The sequence below is a fragment of the Arvicola amphibius genome, chromosome 1 (genome assembly GCF_903992535.2).
Source record: "Arvicola amphibius chromosome 1, mArvAmp1.2, whole genome shotgun sequence".
Classification (NCBI taxonomy): Eukaryota; Metazoa; Chordata; class Mammalia; order Rodentia; family Cricetidae; genus Arvicola; species Arvicola amphibius.
In genome coordinates this window covers 177713231-177729863 of record NC_052047.1, presented here as the reverse complement: position 1 = coordinate 177729863, position 16633 = coordinate 177713231, and the positions used below count along the sequence as shown (strand labels likewise).

Here is a 16633-nt window from a genome sequence, read left to right as displayed (position 1 = left end):
GGTGGTAGAACCTTGTTTGAAGGACTCCATTGTCATTAATACTTGAACTTGACAGCCCACCATGCATAAAGATGTCCCCTAACCTTTTTTTCCCTTCAATTCTTAAAGAAGTAAATAACCAGACTGGTTTAGAACTCAAAAAACTCTGAAGTGGGCCTCTAGTTCAGATGACAGGCCACCTGACAGCTCTTGCATCAAATATATTCCGTCTATCCTCCAGTTCACTTGTCATATAACAACTAATCCCTGGTCTGCCTTTTGTCTGACTATGCACATTTTCCTAACTACATCTAAGTAATTGGTTGTGGGGATATTCACCATTAGTCACAGCACTTAGGAGGCAGAGGCAGGTGGGTCTCTGAATTCCAGTGAGCCTGGTCTTCAGAGTGAACCAAGCCAGCCGGGGGCACAGCTGGTATTCTGCGGTCTTCGATGTTTGTTTACATTTGTTGCAAGGTTTTATATATATGTGGATAATATATATATATGGATAATATGTGTGCAAAATAAGATATCATGAGGACTGTCTGGATATTTACATCTACACAAAAGTGGCTGTGGGTCAGACACGGCTCTCGGTGTTGCACAGAGACTTCCAACATGTAGGTGGTGGGCTCTGACTGCTCATCTTCATCACACACAGGGGCTTTTTGTTTTATTTTTTCCAAGTTTTTCTTTTAAAACTATGAGACATTTCAGAAGTCCTAAGGCCTGAAATCCTACCTGTGCTTCAAGTTCTGACTGGTGAATTCTGCTTTTTCTCTCTGCTTCTGTAGAATCTTTAGATGACCTGACTGACCTGGTGGTGAAGTTATTTTCTGAAGTGGAGAACAAAAATGTCCCTTTGCCTGAATTTCCCGAGCACCCTTTCCAAGAGGAACATCTTAGAGTACGTGCTCATAATTCCGTTCTTTTTCATTTGTGAATGTAATTGTCATGGCAATCAAATCAATTTTATGTGTGTTAGGAATGTGTATTAATAAACAATGCACCATCATCTTTTGATCTTTGCATGCTAAGAGCAGTTTGGGTAGCTGTGACCTTGGCAGGCTATTAAACTGTCAGTGCCAGAAGGCACGTATCCAGAGCTGCCTCAGGATCTAGGGCACCACGCTTAGCCCATATAATAAAATCGCACTGAAAGAGAACCCAATTCATTTTATTTCTTTGTGGTCACTTCTTCGCAGTCTGGCAGGTAATTAACCAAAATCAGTACTTTTCATTATTAGTATTTCACGTTGTATTAAACGTCATATGTAGCAAACATTTTATGATTTGTCTTTGTCTGTTTTCTTTCTCCCCAGCAACTTTATAAAATAGTACCTATTAAGGATATTAGGAATCTTTATGTGACATTTCCCATCCCAGATCTTCAGCAGTACTACAGATCCAATCCTGGCCATTACCTTGGTCATCTGATTGGGCATGAAGGTCCTGGAAGCCTGTTGTCGGAACTGAAGTCAAAGGGTAAGTGTTCTTACGGGCAGCACCCTGAGTAGCACCCCACCTTTCACTCGCTCCCTCATTGTCTCCTAGGAAGGAAGGATTTTAGAGGACACTTTGCAATCTTGAGTGAAGCGGTCATTGTTAGTGTTTCTACCCTTTTCCTGGGGCTCCTTCCACAAACCTGTTTTACCATCGAGTATTTATTGATCAGTGAAGGTGAGCTGTTTCAAAAGTTATCATCATGCGTGTTGGAATTGGACCCAGACCTTTGTACCTTAGGCAAATGGTCCGCCCCTGAGCCATATACTCAGCTGTGCTGTAAAGAAGGATTAAGATGTTAGCTCAGCTGAGTGCTGTGGCATATCCCTGTGATCCAGCCTGTCAGGAGGCCTAGGCAGGAAGATCACCAATTCAAGGCCAGCTTGGGCCACTGGTTCAGACCAGTCTGTCAAATCAAAAAAGAAAAGCCTGTGATGAATTTTCCCCCAACCATATCTGTACCAGTTGTTTTTTATTTGCTTGTTTGATTTTGTTTTTTGACTCTGTATAGCCCCGGCTGTCCTGGAATTCACTCTGTAGATCATGCTGACCTTGAACTCATAGACATCCACCTGCCTCTGCCTTTCAAATGCTGGGATTAAAGGCATGCGCCATCAGCGCCCAGCCACATTGCTTATTTACCTGCTTCAATCCATCAGATCAGAAAAGTGTAGGACGTAAAAAGGAGATTCTTCCCAAAGCCCATTCAGGACTTACTGTGTGCTACTGTATACATTTAAGCACATGTCTATTTCCTGTTGGGGGTTGATTTACTTTCTGAGCTAATTTTTTTCCTGCAGCGTCCATTTTAATTTCTTCAACTATATAGTATGGATATTAATTGGATGCAGTAGTTATGTACACCTGAATTCCAGCAAGTCCAAGGCCAGCCTAAGCTAGATAGGTAGTTCCAGTCTAGCCCAAACTACATAGCTAGTCTTTGTTTCAGGGCTGGTGAGATGGCTTGCTGCCAAGCCTGACAATGAAGTTCAGTCCCCTAGACTTAGGGCAGAAGGAGGAAACCGATTCTCTTAGGCCGTCCTTTGATTTCCACAGCATATTGAGGTATAAATGGTACCCCCCCCCCCCACAAGTGTGTGTGTGTGCTCAAAGAGAGAAAAATAATATGCAATTAAAAAATTGGGGCAGGGGAGATGGCTCAGTGGTTAAAGCTCTTGCCATACAAGCATAAGGACTGGGGTTCAGATTCCCCAGAGCCCACATGTCAGCTTAAATGTCCAGTTTCAGAAGACAGTCAGGGGTCCCCAGAACAAACTGGCTAGGGAGACTACTAGGTTTGATTATAGTAAACTACCTCAATGAATAAGGCAGAAGAGTGTCTTAGGATGATAGCACTTTGACCTTGGTCCCCTACATATACATGCACCCACATATATGTGCCCGTACACATGTAAGCATGCATTGGCACACATGAAAGTAGAAAAAGAATAAACTAATGATGGAAAAAGCAACAACACCCCTGTCTATCCTTTCCCAGGGCCCAGTGAAATTGTTCAGTCAGTAAGGATGCTTGCTGTCTATCAAACCTGATGACCTAAAGTCCCATCCTGGAACCCATATGGTGGAATGAGAGACTCGGCTTACGAAAGTTGTCCTCTGATCTCTGCCTGTATACTGTGGCACATGCGTGTTCCTACACATACTCAGAATTAAATTCTTTTAATGTTGGGGCTAGACAGATGACTTAGAGCAGTGGATCTCAACCTGTGGGTCTTGACCCTCTGAGAGCTAAATTACCCTTTCCTAGGGGTCGCCTAAGACCATCAAAAACCCACAGATGTCTATATTACAATTCATAGCAGTAGCAAGATTACAGTTATTAAGCAGCAATGAAGATAGTCTTATGGCTAGGGGTCATCACAACATGCAGGACTGTATTAAAGGGTTGTAGGCAGCGTTAGGAAGGTTGAGCACTTATGCCTTTACCAGAGATTCAGAGCTCTGATTCTGGCACTCTTCAGACGGCTCATAGGCACCCATAACTTCAGCTAACTCACACACGTGTGCATATGCACACACATAATTAATATTTTTAAAATGTTAAATAGAAAAATAGGGATTCTGTGTGTGCATATGTAGTGTTCAGGATTGAAACTCTACCACTGAGCACTCTACCACTGAGCTATATCCCTAGCTCTAGTATGAACATTTTAGAAATCCCTTGTTATAAAGAAGCTAGGCTTGGCATTATGTACCGTCATGGGAGGTGCTTGCTGCACAAGGCAGATGACCTGAGTTTGATCCCTTTGTCCCACGTAGAGCTGAAGCAGAGACCTGCCTCTACAAGGTTGTCTTCTGAGCTCCACCTTATGTTCTGGCACGTGTGTGCCATGCACACATAATAGCAAATACAGTTTTTTTGGCCAGTCGGTGGTGGTGCACGCCTTTAATCCCAGCACTTGGGAGGCAGAGGCAGGTGGATCTCTGTGAGTTCGAGGCCAGCCTGGTCTACAAGAGCTAGTTCCAGACTGACTCCATAGCTACCGAGAAAAACCTGTCTTGAAAAACCAAAAATAAATAATGGTAGTAATAATAATAAATACAGTTTTTTAAGAAGAAAAGCCACACATTTAGCTTTGTTGTCTTTTTCTTGGAATGTTGCAGGCTGGGTAAATACCCTGGTTGGTGGACAAAAGGAAGGCGCCCGGGGTTTTATGTTTTTCATCATCAATGTAGACTTAACTGAAGAAGGGTTGTGTAAGTATTGGTTGGATTTATTCTGTAATTCCTCATGCTGTAGGTTTGTTTTATGTTGAAAAGTCATAAACACTTTAGTTCATACACTTTCTCCATTGTATTTTTCATGTGTAACTTGGCCTCTGTTTGTGATAATCCTTACCCCTTAACAATAGATTTTGTGTTTTGTTGGTAAGGTGCGTACTTGTCTAGTCTGTCGCATATCTGAGTCCAGAGGGCTGTGGGGGGGGGGGGTATCTGAACCAGACTCAGGGAGGTGAGGACTCCATTTTCTGAAAGGGACCACCTCTACTTGCCTGACTTCCCTTAGGAGTGATCCGTGCTTGAAGGATTCAAGGACTGAATGGTTTTTAAGTGTGCCCCTTTTTTCCAGTACATGTTGAAGATATAATTTTGCACATGTTTCAATACATTCAGAAGCTACGTGCAGAAGGACCTCAAGAATGGGTTTTCCAAGAGTGCAAGGTACTTTTGTTTCACCAAAATTTTTCTTAAGGAATCTATTTTTCAAAAACAAATATATGTGAACTAATTTAACTTTAAGGCCCAGTTAAACTTTTGTTTTTCCCTGAAGTCTAAATGTTGCAATGCGTAGTTGTAGTAGTTAAGGCTGAGAAGTGGCAGGCTGGTTTGTTAGTTGGGGCATTATTTAGTCCCAGGAGGAGAGCCGGCCCTTCCCAGGGTTTACGCTGCTTTCTGCCGGAAGCTGCAGAGTCTGTTGTTCTTAGATCTGGTGATAAAGCTCCACAGTGAATGCTGTGAGAAACAGTAAGTTGTTTCATGGATAATATTGTGTTCTTCAAAGTGATTTTATTATCTGTGTAGAAAAGCTTCCATTTCCCTCCCATCCCCCTTTTTGAGACAGACTCTCACTATGTAAACCAGGCTGGCTTTGAACCCACAGAACTCTCTACCCATGCCTCTTCCTCCCGAGTGCTGGGATTAAAGGTGTGCATCACCATATCTGGCTTTTTTTGTTTTTACTATATAAAACATAAAGTGTTTGTCTTTCAATTTTATTTTTATTATTATTATTATTATTATTATTATTGTTTTTTTGAGACAAGGTTTCTCTGTAGCTTTGGTGCCTGTCCTGGAACTAGTTCTTATAGACCAGGCTGGCCTCAAACTCACAGAGATCTGTCTGCCTCTGCCTCCCGAGTGTGGGTCTAAAGGCGTATGCCACCACTGCCCGGCTTATTATTATTATTTTTCTGAGAGGGATTTTCTCTGCATAGCCCTGGCTATCCTGGAACTTACTCTACAGGTCAGGCTGGCCTTGAACTCAGAGGTCTGCCTGCCTCTACCTTCTAAGAGACAGGGACTAAAGGTGTGTGCCACCACTGCGCAGTTGTCTTTCAAATTTCCAAAGTCTTTTTAAAAAGGGGATTAAGAAAATACTTTATATATAAAGACCTCTCAAAATTCTGACACAAATTTTGAATTGGGTAACTTTTTCCTTCTGGTGCTAGGGATCAAACGCTATACTTTGTGTGTGTTAGGCAAACACCCCTGCACTGAGCTATATCTCCAGCCTGAAAAATATCCTATTAAACTTCATAAAAATTTATAGTTATTGCTTGTGGAAATTATGACAATAATTTCTAATATGTAGATTTTCTTTGAACAAGTCTCCAAATCTGTGAGATTTTTGGATTTCACAGGTTGCACAGTTCTTTGATACCTTGACCAATCATTTTAGCAATTCAGGCAGTAGAACCTTTTTTTGTTTTGTTTTGTTTGTTTTTTAGTGCTGTGCCATTTAGGCCTCGAATCTGATCTTCCTCGAATCTGATCTTCCTGCTTCTGCCTCCTAGGCTGTGCAGTCATGCCTGGGTCTGGCTCCTCTCAGGTTACTTCATTTAGAATTATTTACTTAATTTTATTTTAAGCCTGTATTGATACATTTTAAGGTTTTTTTTTTCATGTCTTAATACATTCCTAAATCAAGTACTGCCAGTTGTTCGTAAGTGTAATGGTGATAAAATTATAGTTCAAATAAAGCATTAAAAATGCATTTCTGACTAATAATTAGCTTATGTCTAATTGGTTAACTTTCTGTTTTAGGACTTGAATGCTGTAGCTTTTAGGTTTAAAGATAAAGAGAGACCTCGAGGCTATACATCCAAGATTGCAGGAAAATTGCATGTAAGTTGATTTTCCTGTTCACAGTGGTGTGTAGGATCTTTAGACTCCTGTATGTTACTACAGCCCTACACAGATGATACAGTTGGGACTCATAAAACAGACATTTTAGCTCTGGGCAACCTTTGGTGATATGTTTAGAATATTACTTCTCCTTATCCTAAAAATCACCGTCTGTGGTATTTTCATTACATGGGCGTTTCTCGTTTTGTTTGTTTGTTTTGTTGTTGTGTTTTGTTTTGTTTTGTTTTCTCAGTCCCACAGCCTCTGTCAAGTGCTCCCTCTGCAAATATCTTTTATCGTCACCTTTCCCCATTTCCCTTGTTCCTGCTTTGGTCTGAGCTCCTGTCATTTCTTACCGTGCTGTTAGCATGGCCTCTTAGCTCCGCTTTTCACTTTGTTCTCCACGATAATTTACTTTTCTAGCTTCAATGACTTTATTTTTAAGGCATGCATCTTAAACATTATTTGTTATATGGTGTTGGAGTCAAACTCAAGGCTGTATGCCTCTCTCCCCACAGTGGGTTTTGAAAACTAAATTCAGATTGTTTTATCCCAATGTTTAAAATTCGCCAACAGTTTTCCCTTAGAGTTGTAAAATCCAGACCATTCTTGGCCTACAGGGTAGTCTGAGAGGTGCCACGCTCTTTGGTCACATTCCAGTCATTCTCCAACCTCCCTTTCCACTCCTGTTCTGCTCCAGCTGTACTAGCTTTCTGTCTAATATTCACACATTAATCACACATTAATAAAAAGTTACTAATTTTATGGCGATAGAGATTGAATCCATGGCCTCTCACGGGTGAGGGCTCCGCACCACTGAGCTGCACTCCCTGGTCTCTTCCTCTGCACTGCTGTTTTGCCTTTTTGAAACAGTCACTGAGTTGCTCTAGCTGGTCCTGAGCCTTAGCTATGGCAGGCCTTGAACTGCAGGCCTTATTGCCAGGTGGTCGGCGAGAGCCAGAGGCCTCGTGGTAGGCAGGAGACAAATGCGCCACGCAGGCAAAGCTTAAGTGAGAAGTTTATTCAGAGAAGGGTAAAGGGGAGAGAAGAGTAAAGAGAACTGTAGAGAGAGGAAGAGGAAGAAGAATCAAGGACCAGCCTGCCTCTTCAGAGAGCAGAAGTGGGCGGAACTTGTCTCTCTCTTTTTAATATTTATTTATTTAGTATACAATATATGTCTGCAGGTCAGAAGAGGGCACCCGACCTCATTACAGATGGTTGTGAGCCACCATGTGGTTGCTGGGAATTGAACTCAGGACCTTTGGAATAGCAGGCAATGCTCTTAACTGCTGAGCCATCTCTCCAGCCTCGGAACTTGTCTCTTAAAGGGACCTTTGCATCTGCGCACAGACCACATAGGACGGAGCAGCTATAGGATTCTGGGTTGGCCAGGGAACTGCCTGGGTTTATCTTGCCAGGTGACAGGGGCCAGCATAATGCCTGAATCCCAACAGTCCTCCCGTCTTCACAGGCCTGCACATTCAGGCCTGGCTGCTCCACGCTTGGTTGTTTTTTTAGGGCCTTTGCCCTTGCTGCTGTCTGTACGTGAAGCCCTTCTATCTGGTGTTTGCATCTCCTTATCATAGATGACTTTTAGGAAGCCCTTCCTTGGCCTCTCAAATGGTGCCTCCCCAATTTCCTTCACAGTACCTATCGTTATTATATGATTTGTTTATTGTGCCAGTTAGAATATTTGTTCCCTGGAGAGCAGGGACTTCATGTGTCTTTCTTCCCTCATGCCCCGAGTACCTGAAGTAGTAGCTAGCACAGAAAAGGTGTGCAATAAAACCTTCTTGATGAATCAGTCTGTCTCAGTGCCGGACCCAGAGATGGGTAGGCAGACACGATCAGAGGGTGAATCAGGTTGGCTGCCAGCGAGTTCAATTGAAAAAAAGACCACACTTTTTATACTCTATAGTTGCACAGAAGGTTAAACTGGAGACAAGGGACACTGAGCTGGGGTGTGGCTTGAGATCAGGGGTGTAAGGAATCTAGTATTGACCTTGACAATAAGGCACCTGTCAGGTGTTAATTGAAAGGCTACTAGAGTTCCTCTTGCTAGAGATAGAAAGAATAACTGCTTTCTCAAGCAGGAACGTTCCTCAAGGCCCCAGGAAATAGAGACCTTATCCAAAAGACTGATCTTAGGAAAAGGACTTCTTCTGGGGAGCAGACACCATACTACAATTTCTTAGTCTTACTAAATGGGCCTGTTTCTCTCATAATGCTCCCAAAAGGGAAGGCCCTGATGTCTCTTTTCCCATTATACTGTACCATTCTGGTTTCTCTGTATTTATTAACTGAGCTCTTGCCCTTAAATGGCCTCATGCTTGTAGGTATTTCGTCCTTGGGATTAGGGGTGTCTAGTAAATCTCTAACTTTCCTGTTCTTGGTGTGATTAGGAGGGCACAGTGGAATTCCTGGTTCCTCAGTGGTGGGGATGTTTTTTGTTTTCCAAAGAGTTACTTTGTTTAGAGAAGCCACCATTGTACACACTTTCATCCTTTACCAAAGGCCATATAAAATTTCCCAGAGGGAAAAGCATTGATATTGAGAATCGTTGAAACCAAAGTAACAAGGTGCTGGGAAGCCTGGTCTGCAGTGTGGAAACAGCGGAGCTGTGTCAAGTAGCAGCGGCCACCGTGCGGTCCACACCATCTCAGTGTTTTAGAAAGTATTTTTTGTTTGTTTGTTTGTTTTCTTTTTTTTTTTTTTTTGAGACAAGATTTCTCTGTGTAGCTTTGGAGCCTGTCCTGGAACTTGCTCTGTAGACCCAGCTGGCCTCAAACTCACAGAGATCCATCTGCCTCACTTTCTTGAGTACTGGGATTAAAGATGTAAGCCACCACCATCCAGCTAGAAATTACTTTTACTAAAACAATGACAAAACCATCTATAATAGTTTTATACACAAGCCAAAATATAATCCATTTCTTTCTACAATTTTGTAAATGTTTGGTTTCATTCATAGAAATTTGAGAGAAAATTGTTTATAAAAATGTGTGCACTATATATTAAGAATACTGTAGGTCTCTGTTTCATTTTCAATTTTTCTACATTAGCAAATACCAATTTTTAAATAGAAATATTATATTTTTTCTCAAAAGAAATATAGAGCCAGGTGTGGTGGCTCATGCTTGTAGGAGGCTGAGGTAGGATGTTGGGTTCCAGGCTAGCCTGGGCTACAGAGTAAGATCTTACTTTCCCACTTGGTCAAAAACAGTGATTTGTTGCCTCAGTAATATAAGTATGTATGAAGATTGCCAGTGTACTTGGCAGAACCGTTGCATCGTGAGACTTAAAGATATGGCAGGTTGGGCCAGGGGTGTCCGAGGAAGGGTCGGCTGTGTTTGCACAAGACCCTGGTGTAGTCTCCCGCACTGTAGAAGATAAGGATGTGGTAGGCAGCAGAGTAACGTTTAGGGCCATTGTCAATGGAATAAAACAAACTGAAGGGAAGGGATGTATAAACTAATAAACTTAGTTTTTAGAAATCTGCCTACATTAATAAACTCTGGGATAGCCTTCACTTCTAACTATTTATACCTTCCCTTTCCACAGTATTATCCCCTAAATGGAGTGCTCACAGCTGAATATCTGCTGGAAGAATTTAGACCCGACTTGATAGACATGGTTCTTGATAAGCTCAGACCAGAAAATGTCCGGTGAGTCACCTGCAGATTTTGCTATTACACACCAAACTTTTTTCATAATTAGAATCGCAGAACTCACAATTGTGATTAAAACGCTTTTATTTCTATTTATTTATTTTTGAGACAGGCTCGCATTATATAGCCCTGGGTGGCCTGGAGCTCACTATGTAGACCAGGTTGGCCTCAAACTCAGAGACATGCCTGCCTGTTTTCAGAGTGCTGTGACTAGCAGTGTGCACCCCCAAGCCTTTGAACGTCTTCAGTCTTTACAAGCCTGTTATGATGGTGCTCACCCATGATTTTAGTGCTTGGGATGCAAGCATTTGAGGCCAGTCCAGTTACTTAGTGAGTTTGAGGCCAGTTTGTGCTATATAAAAGCTTGTCTCAAAATACAATATAAAATTGACTGCAAAAGTAGAGAATAGTCTAATGAACCACAATACCAACCTACCTCTCTTCATTCACCTTCTCTGCAAGTCCAGTGATAGAAATGACATAAAAGAAAAAAAAAGCAAATTCAAACTTGGTTTAACATCTAATACCAGATGAATGGAAGGTTTTTTCCGCTCCCATAGGTGGAGCATGCAACAGTGGTGCACACACGCAGGTGTCCCACCAGGAGGGGCGTGCAACAGTGGTACACACACGCAGGTGTCCCACCAGGAGGGGCGTGCAGCAGTGGTGCACACACGCCGGTGTCCCACCAGGAGGGGCGTGCAGCAGTGGTGCACACACACAGGTGTCCCACCAGGAGGGGCGTGCAGCAGTGGTGCACATGCAGGTGTCCCCTCACCAGCGCACCTCTGACATTGTCCGTCTGGAGCTAGATTTAGTTGAGTGTTTTATTTGGTGATGAAATGGAGAAAGTACAGATTATTATCAAGCTTTGTTAAAGATTAATACAATGCCTTAGTTTTTAATTTAAAAAACTCATTAAGAGTCGAAGTTTAGAAATCTTTCTGAATGAAAATAAGCTATGTGACCATACAGAAATTAAATCTGTTTCATGTAGCCAATCACAACGATTACAGTATGTCTTGTGTTCAGTTTTTTGTTTGTTTTTGAGATTTATTTTGATTTAATTTATACGTGTCTTTTGTGTGGTGTGTGCCACATGTGTGTGGGTGCCCTTAGAAGTCAGAGGGCATTGGATTCCCTGGAACTGGAGTTATAGGCACTTGTGAGTCACCAGTGTGGGTGCTGGGAGCTGAACTTGGGTCTTCTGGAAGAGCTGCAAGTGCTCTTAGCCTCTGGCTAGCTCTCCAGCCCCTGTTTTGTTTTGTTTTGTTTTGTTTTTTGAAAGAGGAGGTCTCACTTTATAGCCCTGACTGGCTTCAAAACTACCTAGGTTCTTCCACCTCTGCCTCCTAGAAACTGGAATTACAGGAGTGCATAAGTACACCAGTCTTTGTTTTTTTAAGACAAACTCCCATAGTCCAAGGTGGATAAACCTGAACTCCTAAGCCTCCTTTCTTCAACTCCCAGGTGTGAGATTACAGGTGTACACCCCCACACCTGACTCCCAGTCAGTTTTATTGCCATAGTTGTTGTCTAATCCTTAATTACTCAATATCTGATTATAATATGGAAAATCTTACTCAAAAACTGGTTGTTAATGGAAACTGACATCTGTGGGCTATCATCACTCCCCTCTGACAGCATTGCCTTCAGCGTAAAATAATTTACTTAAATACTGAAGAATGGCAAAGTCCAGAACTTTCCTTTTTTGTCAGCGAATAATAAAGTTGACAGTCGATCCTAAAGTAAACAGTTGCTCATTCCTAGACGGGATGCGACAGAGTCCACATGGTTCATATGCTGTCAAGTGAGGCGGCACAAGTGCAGGCTGGGGGTTGGTCTCCTGGACGCATCTGCTTATAGCAACGGAGAAAATGAGGAGGGTAAAATAGTTACAAACAACAAAGCCAGCTGGGCAGCGGTGGCGCAGGACTTTAATCCCAGAGGCAGGCAGATCCACAGGGCAAGTTCCAAGACAATGAGGGCAGCACAGAGAAACTCTGGAAAACCCAAAACCAAAAAAACCAAACGAACCAGTAAAATACTTAGGAGTTTAACCAAAAGTAAACAAGACCTCTCCAAAACATCTGGGTGTGGTGGCAAGTTTGAGGTCAGCTTAGGCTAGTCTGAGGCCAGCCTGTCACCAAACAAACAAAACAAGGAAACAAAAAGAATATACAGGACCCCCACTTGTATCAGCAAGCAAACAGACTTGCCATGCCAGCCTGGTGACCTGGATTTGATCCTAAGGTGGAAGAATAAACTGCCTCCCCAAAGTTATTCTCTGATCATGCATGCACAAGGTAGCATGTGTACCCACACACATACCCTTGAAAACTCGTGATTTAAATAGCATTTGCTTGTCAGTACCAACGTTTTTAGACGTGAACGTGCTGGAGTCGGTGTTTTACTTTTGATTAAATTGCATGTTTCTAAATTTGATATCTCGTGCAATTAGACTTTAAGAGACTCCTTTTCCTGTTACCGTCGCTTTGAAGGAAAGTGTTTCTCCTGTGGAGGCTAAGACTCTGTGATTGCTCTCATCATAACTGCGGCAGGTCACTCAGGAAGTGCAGAACAGCAGGGATAATCTTGCTAGCTGCCAGGCAAGAACTGTATTACCCAAAGGTACACTCAGGAAGTGCAGAACAGCTGGGATAATCTTGCTAGCTGCCAGGCAAGAACTGTATTACCCAAAGGTACAATTACTTTTTAAATCCCAGTGAGAGGAGTGTGACATTGGGACCAGGAAAGGAATTCCTCAGAACGTGAGAGGTTGTTGGCTGCAGCCCACCAGTCTGTAGCTTACGCTGTGTCACCTAGGTATTTACTGTCCTAGCTCTAAGTTCCACTGATAATGGAACTCATTAAGTATTGAGGTAGAGACATTTCTTTTTAGTATTGTTACTGTTTGCTCTCTCCTTTATTACCTGTTTCTACTCTCCTTTATGCCTTTGATGTGTTTAATATTCCATCTCGATGCAGCGGGAGTATCTTTGCTATGTGCCTAGCTCAAATCATAAGTGATCCTATTAATTTGGGAGTTGTTATCCATGATGAATCTACTCGGGTCCTGTCTTCTGGTCGCTTTCAGAGTCTTAACCATTGGCTATAGAATTCTGTCAATAGTCTGCTTAAGTCACTGGCTTATGGTGTTCAGGGTCTATTCCCTTTTTTAAAAACACAGGTATTTGCCCATCTCTAGTGTTCTGTCTCTTTTCATATCCTTCAACCTTTCCAAAAGAAGATGAGCCGGTGGTTCTGTTAATTAGAGTTTGTTACTTCCTCGTGTGTCATGGAACATGCGCACTTGTGCGAGCTGTGCCTTCATCTGACTCACTTGGATCACCTGTCCTGAGCATCAGTGGTTTTTGTTGTTGTTGTTTTTTTTAATTTGGTTCACTGGCACAATGTAAAAATCCATGGTGTTTACAAAGATAATTTAGTAAGACAGGCATTGTCTCCTTTAACATGAGATGAGCACAGTTTGCTTTAGGCCATGTGTTCTCTTAGAAGTTTCCTTTAGGTAGAAACTGTGCTTATGTTTTCAGAATTCAAGCTGGTGTGGTAGGGAATTCAAGAAAAGCTGACTAAATGTTCCTCAAGCTTTTAGCCTCATTTTTATCCTTCTTTCTTAGTTTAAGTAATTCCTTCTTAGTTTCAGAAACACATATAGTGGCTGGAGTGAGGACTCTGGTTAATAAGATGCACAACACACAGACAGATGTGTGCACGTGGACACACTCACACCTGTGTGTGCTCGCGCACACAGGATTCTGCATTTTTGATAAGTCTGGGTTCCCTCAGCACTTGCCTTTTGCTGTTGTTGTTTGATTTTGTTTTGTCAATAGAATTTTGGCTTGTTTTTCACTTTTATCTTTTGTGTATATCTTTTAAAACTCTAATTTGAGGGGCTGAGGGTGTAGCATAGTTGATAGTGCATGTACTTCACATGTGCAAGGTCGTGGGTGTAATTCCAGCATCAGCAACAAACTAAAATCTAATTTGCTGTGAAACTGTAAGATTCTACTAGTGAAAAAATAAAGTTAATCTAATTTGAATCTTTGGGGGGGAAAATGATGAAACCGAAGCCAGGAAAGGCTAAATGGCTGACTAATTTAGATCTTCCCTGAGATTTTGGCAAGATCTCAACATGAGTCACAGTGTCTGCCGCATCTAGGTTTCTCTTTGCCAGCCTTGTGCCCTCAGAGTAACTGAATCCGTCCCGGTTACCTGTGAGACCTCTTTTGCAGCATGAACAAGAAAAACCCAGAGGCAGACACTGGGGTTCAAGCTGAAGATCAGGAAAGCAGAACAGCCAAGCCACTAGAGAGACCTTTTACCTCCACCAGATCTTCAGATCGAAGGGGCAAGATCCTGTCTCCAGGAATTCTCAGACTCCACACTCCAGTGACTTCCTGTCTCTTCTCCTTTATAGTCTTCTCTCCACCCAGCCATTTCACTTCTTTTTCCCAAACACTGGGATTAAAGGTGTGAACTACCACCATCTGGATCTGTTTCTGGATTGATCTTGTGTAGCCCAGGGTAGACTTGAACTCACAGAGATCCGTCTGCCTCTGTATCCCTGAGTGCTGGGATTAAACTCGTGTGCCACCATTCCCCACCTGTATGGCTGACTAGTGTGGCTGCTTTGCCCTCTGATCTTCAGTCAAGCTTGATTTATTAAAGCACAAATAATATACCACTATACTCTTTTTCATTTCTCTCAGACATTATTTGCAACAGTCTCATGAGACGTCGTCCCCTGGAAACTACACTGTCTTTTCATATCTGTAGTCAGGGAGCCTTTGTTTCCAGGTGGCTCCATCCAGTGCTGCACTCCTGACGTCACAGCTAGCCTGCACTCTAGCCTCCTTTTCTTTTCTTCCCCTCTTTCATTCAACATAGATTCTTTTGTCATACAACATAATCCAAATACAGTTTCCCCTCCCCTACTCCTCCTAGCTCCTCCCCTCCTCCTCTCCCATCAGATCTACCTTTGTCTGCTATTAGAAAAGAACAGACTTCTAGGAGATAACAACGAAACACAACAAAATAAAATGTGATAAGATAAATGAAAACCATTGTGTTGAAGTTAGATAAAACAAGCCAATAGACGCCAGGCAATGGTGGCGCACGCCTTTAATCCCAGCACTCGGATGGCAGAGGCAGGCGGATCTCTGTGAGTTCGAGACCAGCCTGGTCTACAAGAGCTAGTTCCAGGACAGGCTCCAAAACTACAGAGAAACCCTGTCTCAAAAAAACAAAACAAAACAAACAAACAAACAAAAAACCAAAAAAAACCCCAAGCCAATAGAAAAATAAAAGAGCCCCAAGAGAAGGCACTAGAATCAGAGACCCACTCATTTACATGTCCAGGAGTCTGGCTGTGGTTCTCTGTATTTGTTTCCATATGCAGGAGTAAACCTCTCTGATGATGGCTGAGTAAGGCATGGATCTGTGAGTACAGCAGAATATCATTAGGAGTCATTTTATATCATCATCATCATCATCATCCTAGTAGTATTTGGGTTTTCTCTAGGTCTCTGGGCTCTCTAGTGTCTGGTTCTTGGTTACCCAAGCAGTGTCATATGAGTTCCATCTGATGGAGTGGGCCTTAAAGACAATCAGACATGTGTTGGTTACTACCACAGCGTTTATGCCACCATTGCCCTAGCATCTTTTGTAGGTAGGACAGATTGTAGATCAATGGTTTTATGGTTGGGTTTACATTTCTCTTTAGGTGGCCTGCAGAGTACCTATTCATATCATAGATACTAGAACCTGGGGGTGGAGACTCTACGTAGGCACCAGCTCTCTCTTTCTCAGTGTTCATTGAGTTGTGTGGGTGTCTTGCTGTCAGTTTGTGGAGAGCAGCCTATTGTCTTGGCCTTAGCCTAGGTTCTTTGGGGGTTTCCATGGGATCCTTTCGGACAACTCAACTGGATGAGACCAGTCTCAGAGCTGAAAGCTTCGTTTAGTGACAGAAGATGGCTAGGAGAGGCTGTGCCTCCCTCATTACCTATGGACTTCACTAGGATCACCTTTCTATGTCATAGGCAGTTCCCATGCTACCCCTCGTTCTCCTTCCATCCCATCTCCCCTCCGCCTGCCTTCCTGCCTGATCCTCCCAGCGTCACTCCCACCACTGGTGGGTGGGCGTGTGCTTACCATGGAGTGCTTGTGGAGGTCAGAGGACAACTTTGGAGTCAGTTCTCCCGTCCACTGTTGCGGGGTTCCAGGGATCAAACTGTTATGCCTGGGGGCAGGTCCCTCTATCTGCTGAGCTATCTTGCAGCCCTAGGGAGGCTCTTGGTTTGTCAGCATCCATCATTGCCTTGTGGACATCGTGACAGAACTCTTTGTTCTCTTAAACTCTGATTCTTGTGTTCTTGTGGAATGTTTCTTCTTATTTAGCTTATTTTCCAGAAGTGGTAGTGGTCAGTGACAGGCAGACCAGTCCAGATTGGCAGATAGGTGAGTTGAACTGATTGGTGTGTCTGCCTCAAAGCAGGCTGATAAGACCAAGTAGTTTTTCTGTAGAGCGAATAAGGGATAGAAGGTGATTCAGACAACAGGCCATTGCTGTTTGGGAAGTCTAACAGAAAGTT

General features: G+C 42.8%; 1 protein-coding gene across 1 annotated transcript in view; it reads left to right on the top strand.

The window, feature by feature from the left end:
• The window catches only part of Ide (insulin degrading enzyme), a 97552-nt gene that overhangs the window by 47009 nt on the left and 33910 nt on the right, over window positions 1-16633 (top strand). Inside the window, exons 6-11 of the mRNA XM_038321881.1 lie at window positions 777-889; window positions 1305-1467; window positions 4111-4203; window positions 4577-4668; window positions 6271-6351; window positions 9913-10016. Of these exons, the coding sequence (XP_038177809.1) occupies window positions 777-889; window positions 1305-1467; window positions 4111-4203; window positions 4577-4668; window positions 6271-6351; window positions 9913-10016 (646 nt within the window). The remainder of the gene's footprint in view (window positions 1-776; window positions 890-1304; window positions 1468-4110; window positions 4204-4576; window positions 4669-6270; window positions 6352-9912; window positions 10017-16633) is intronic.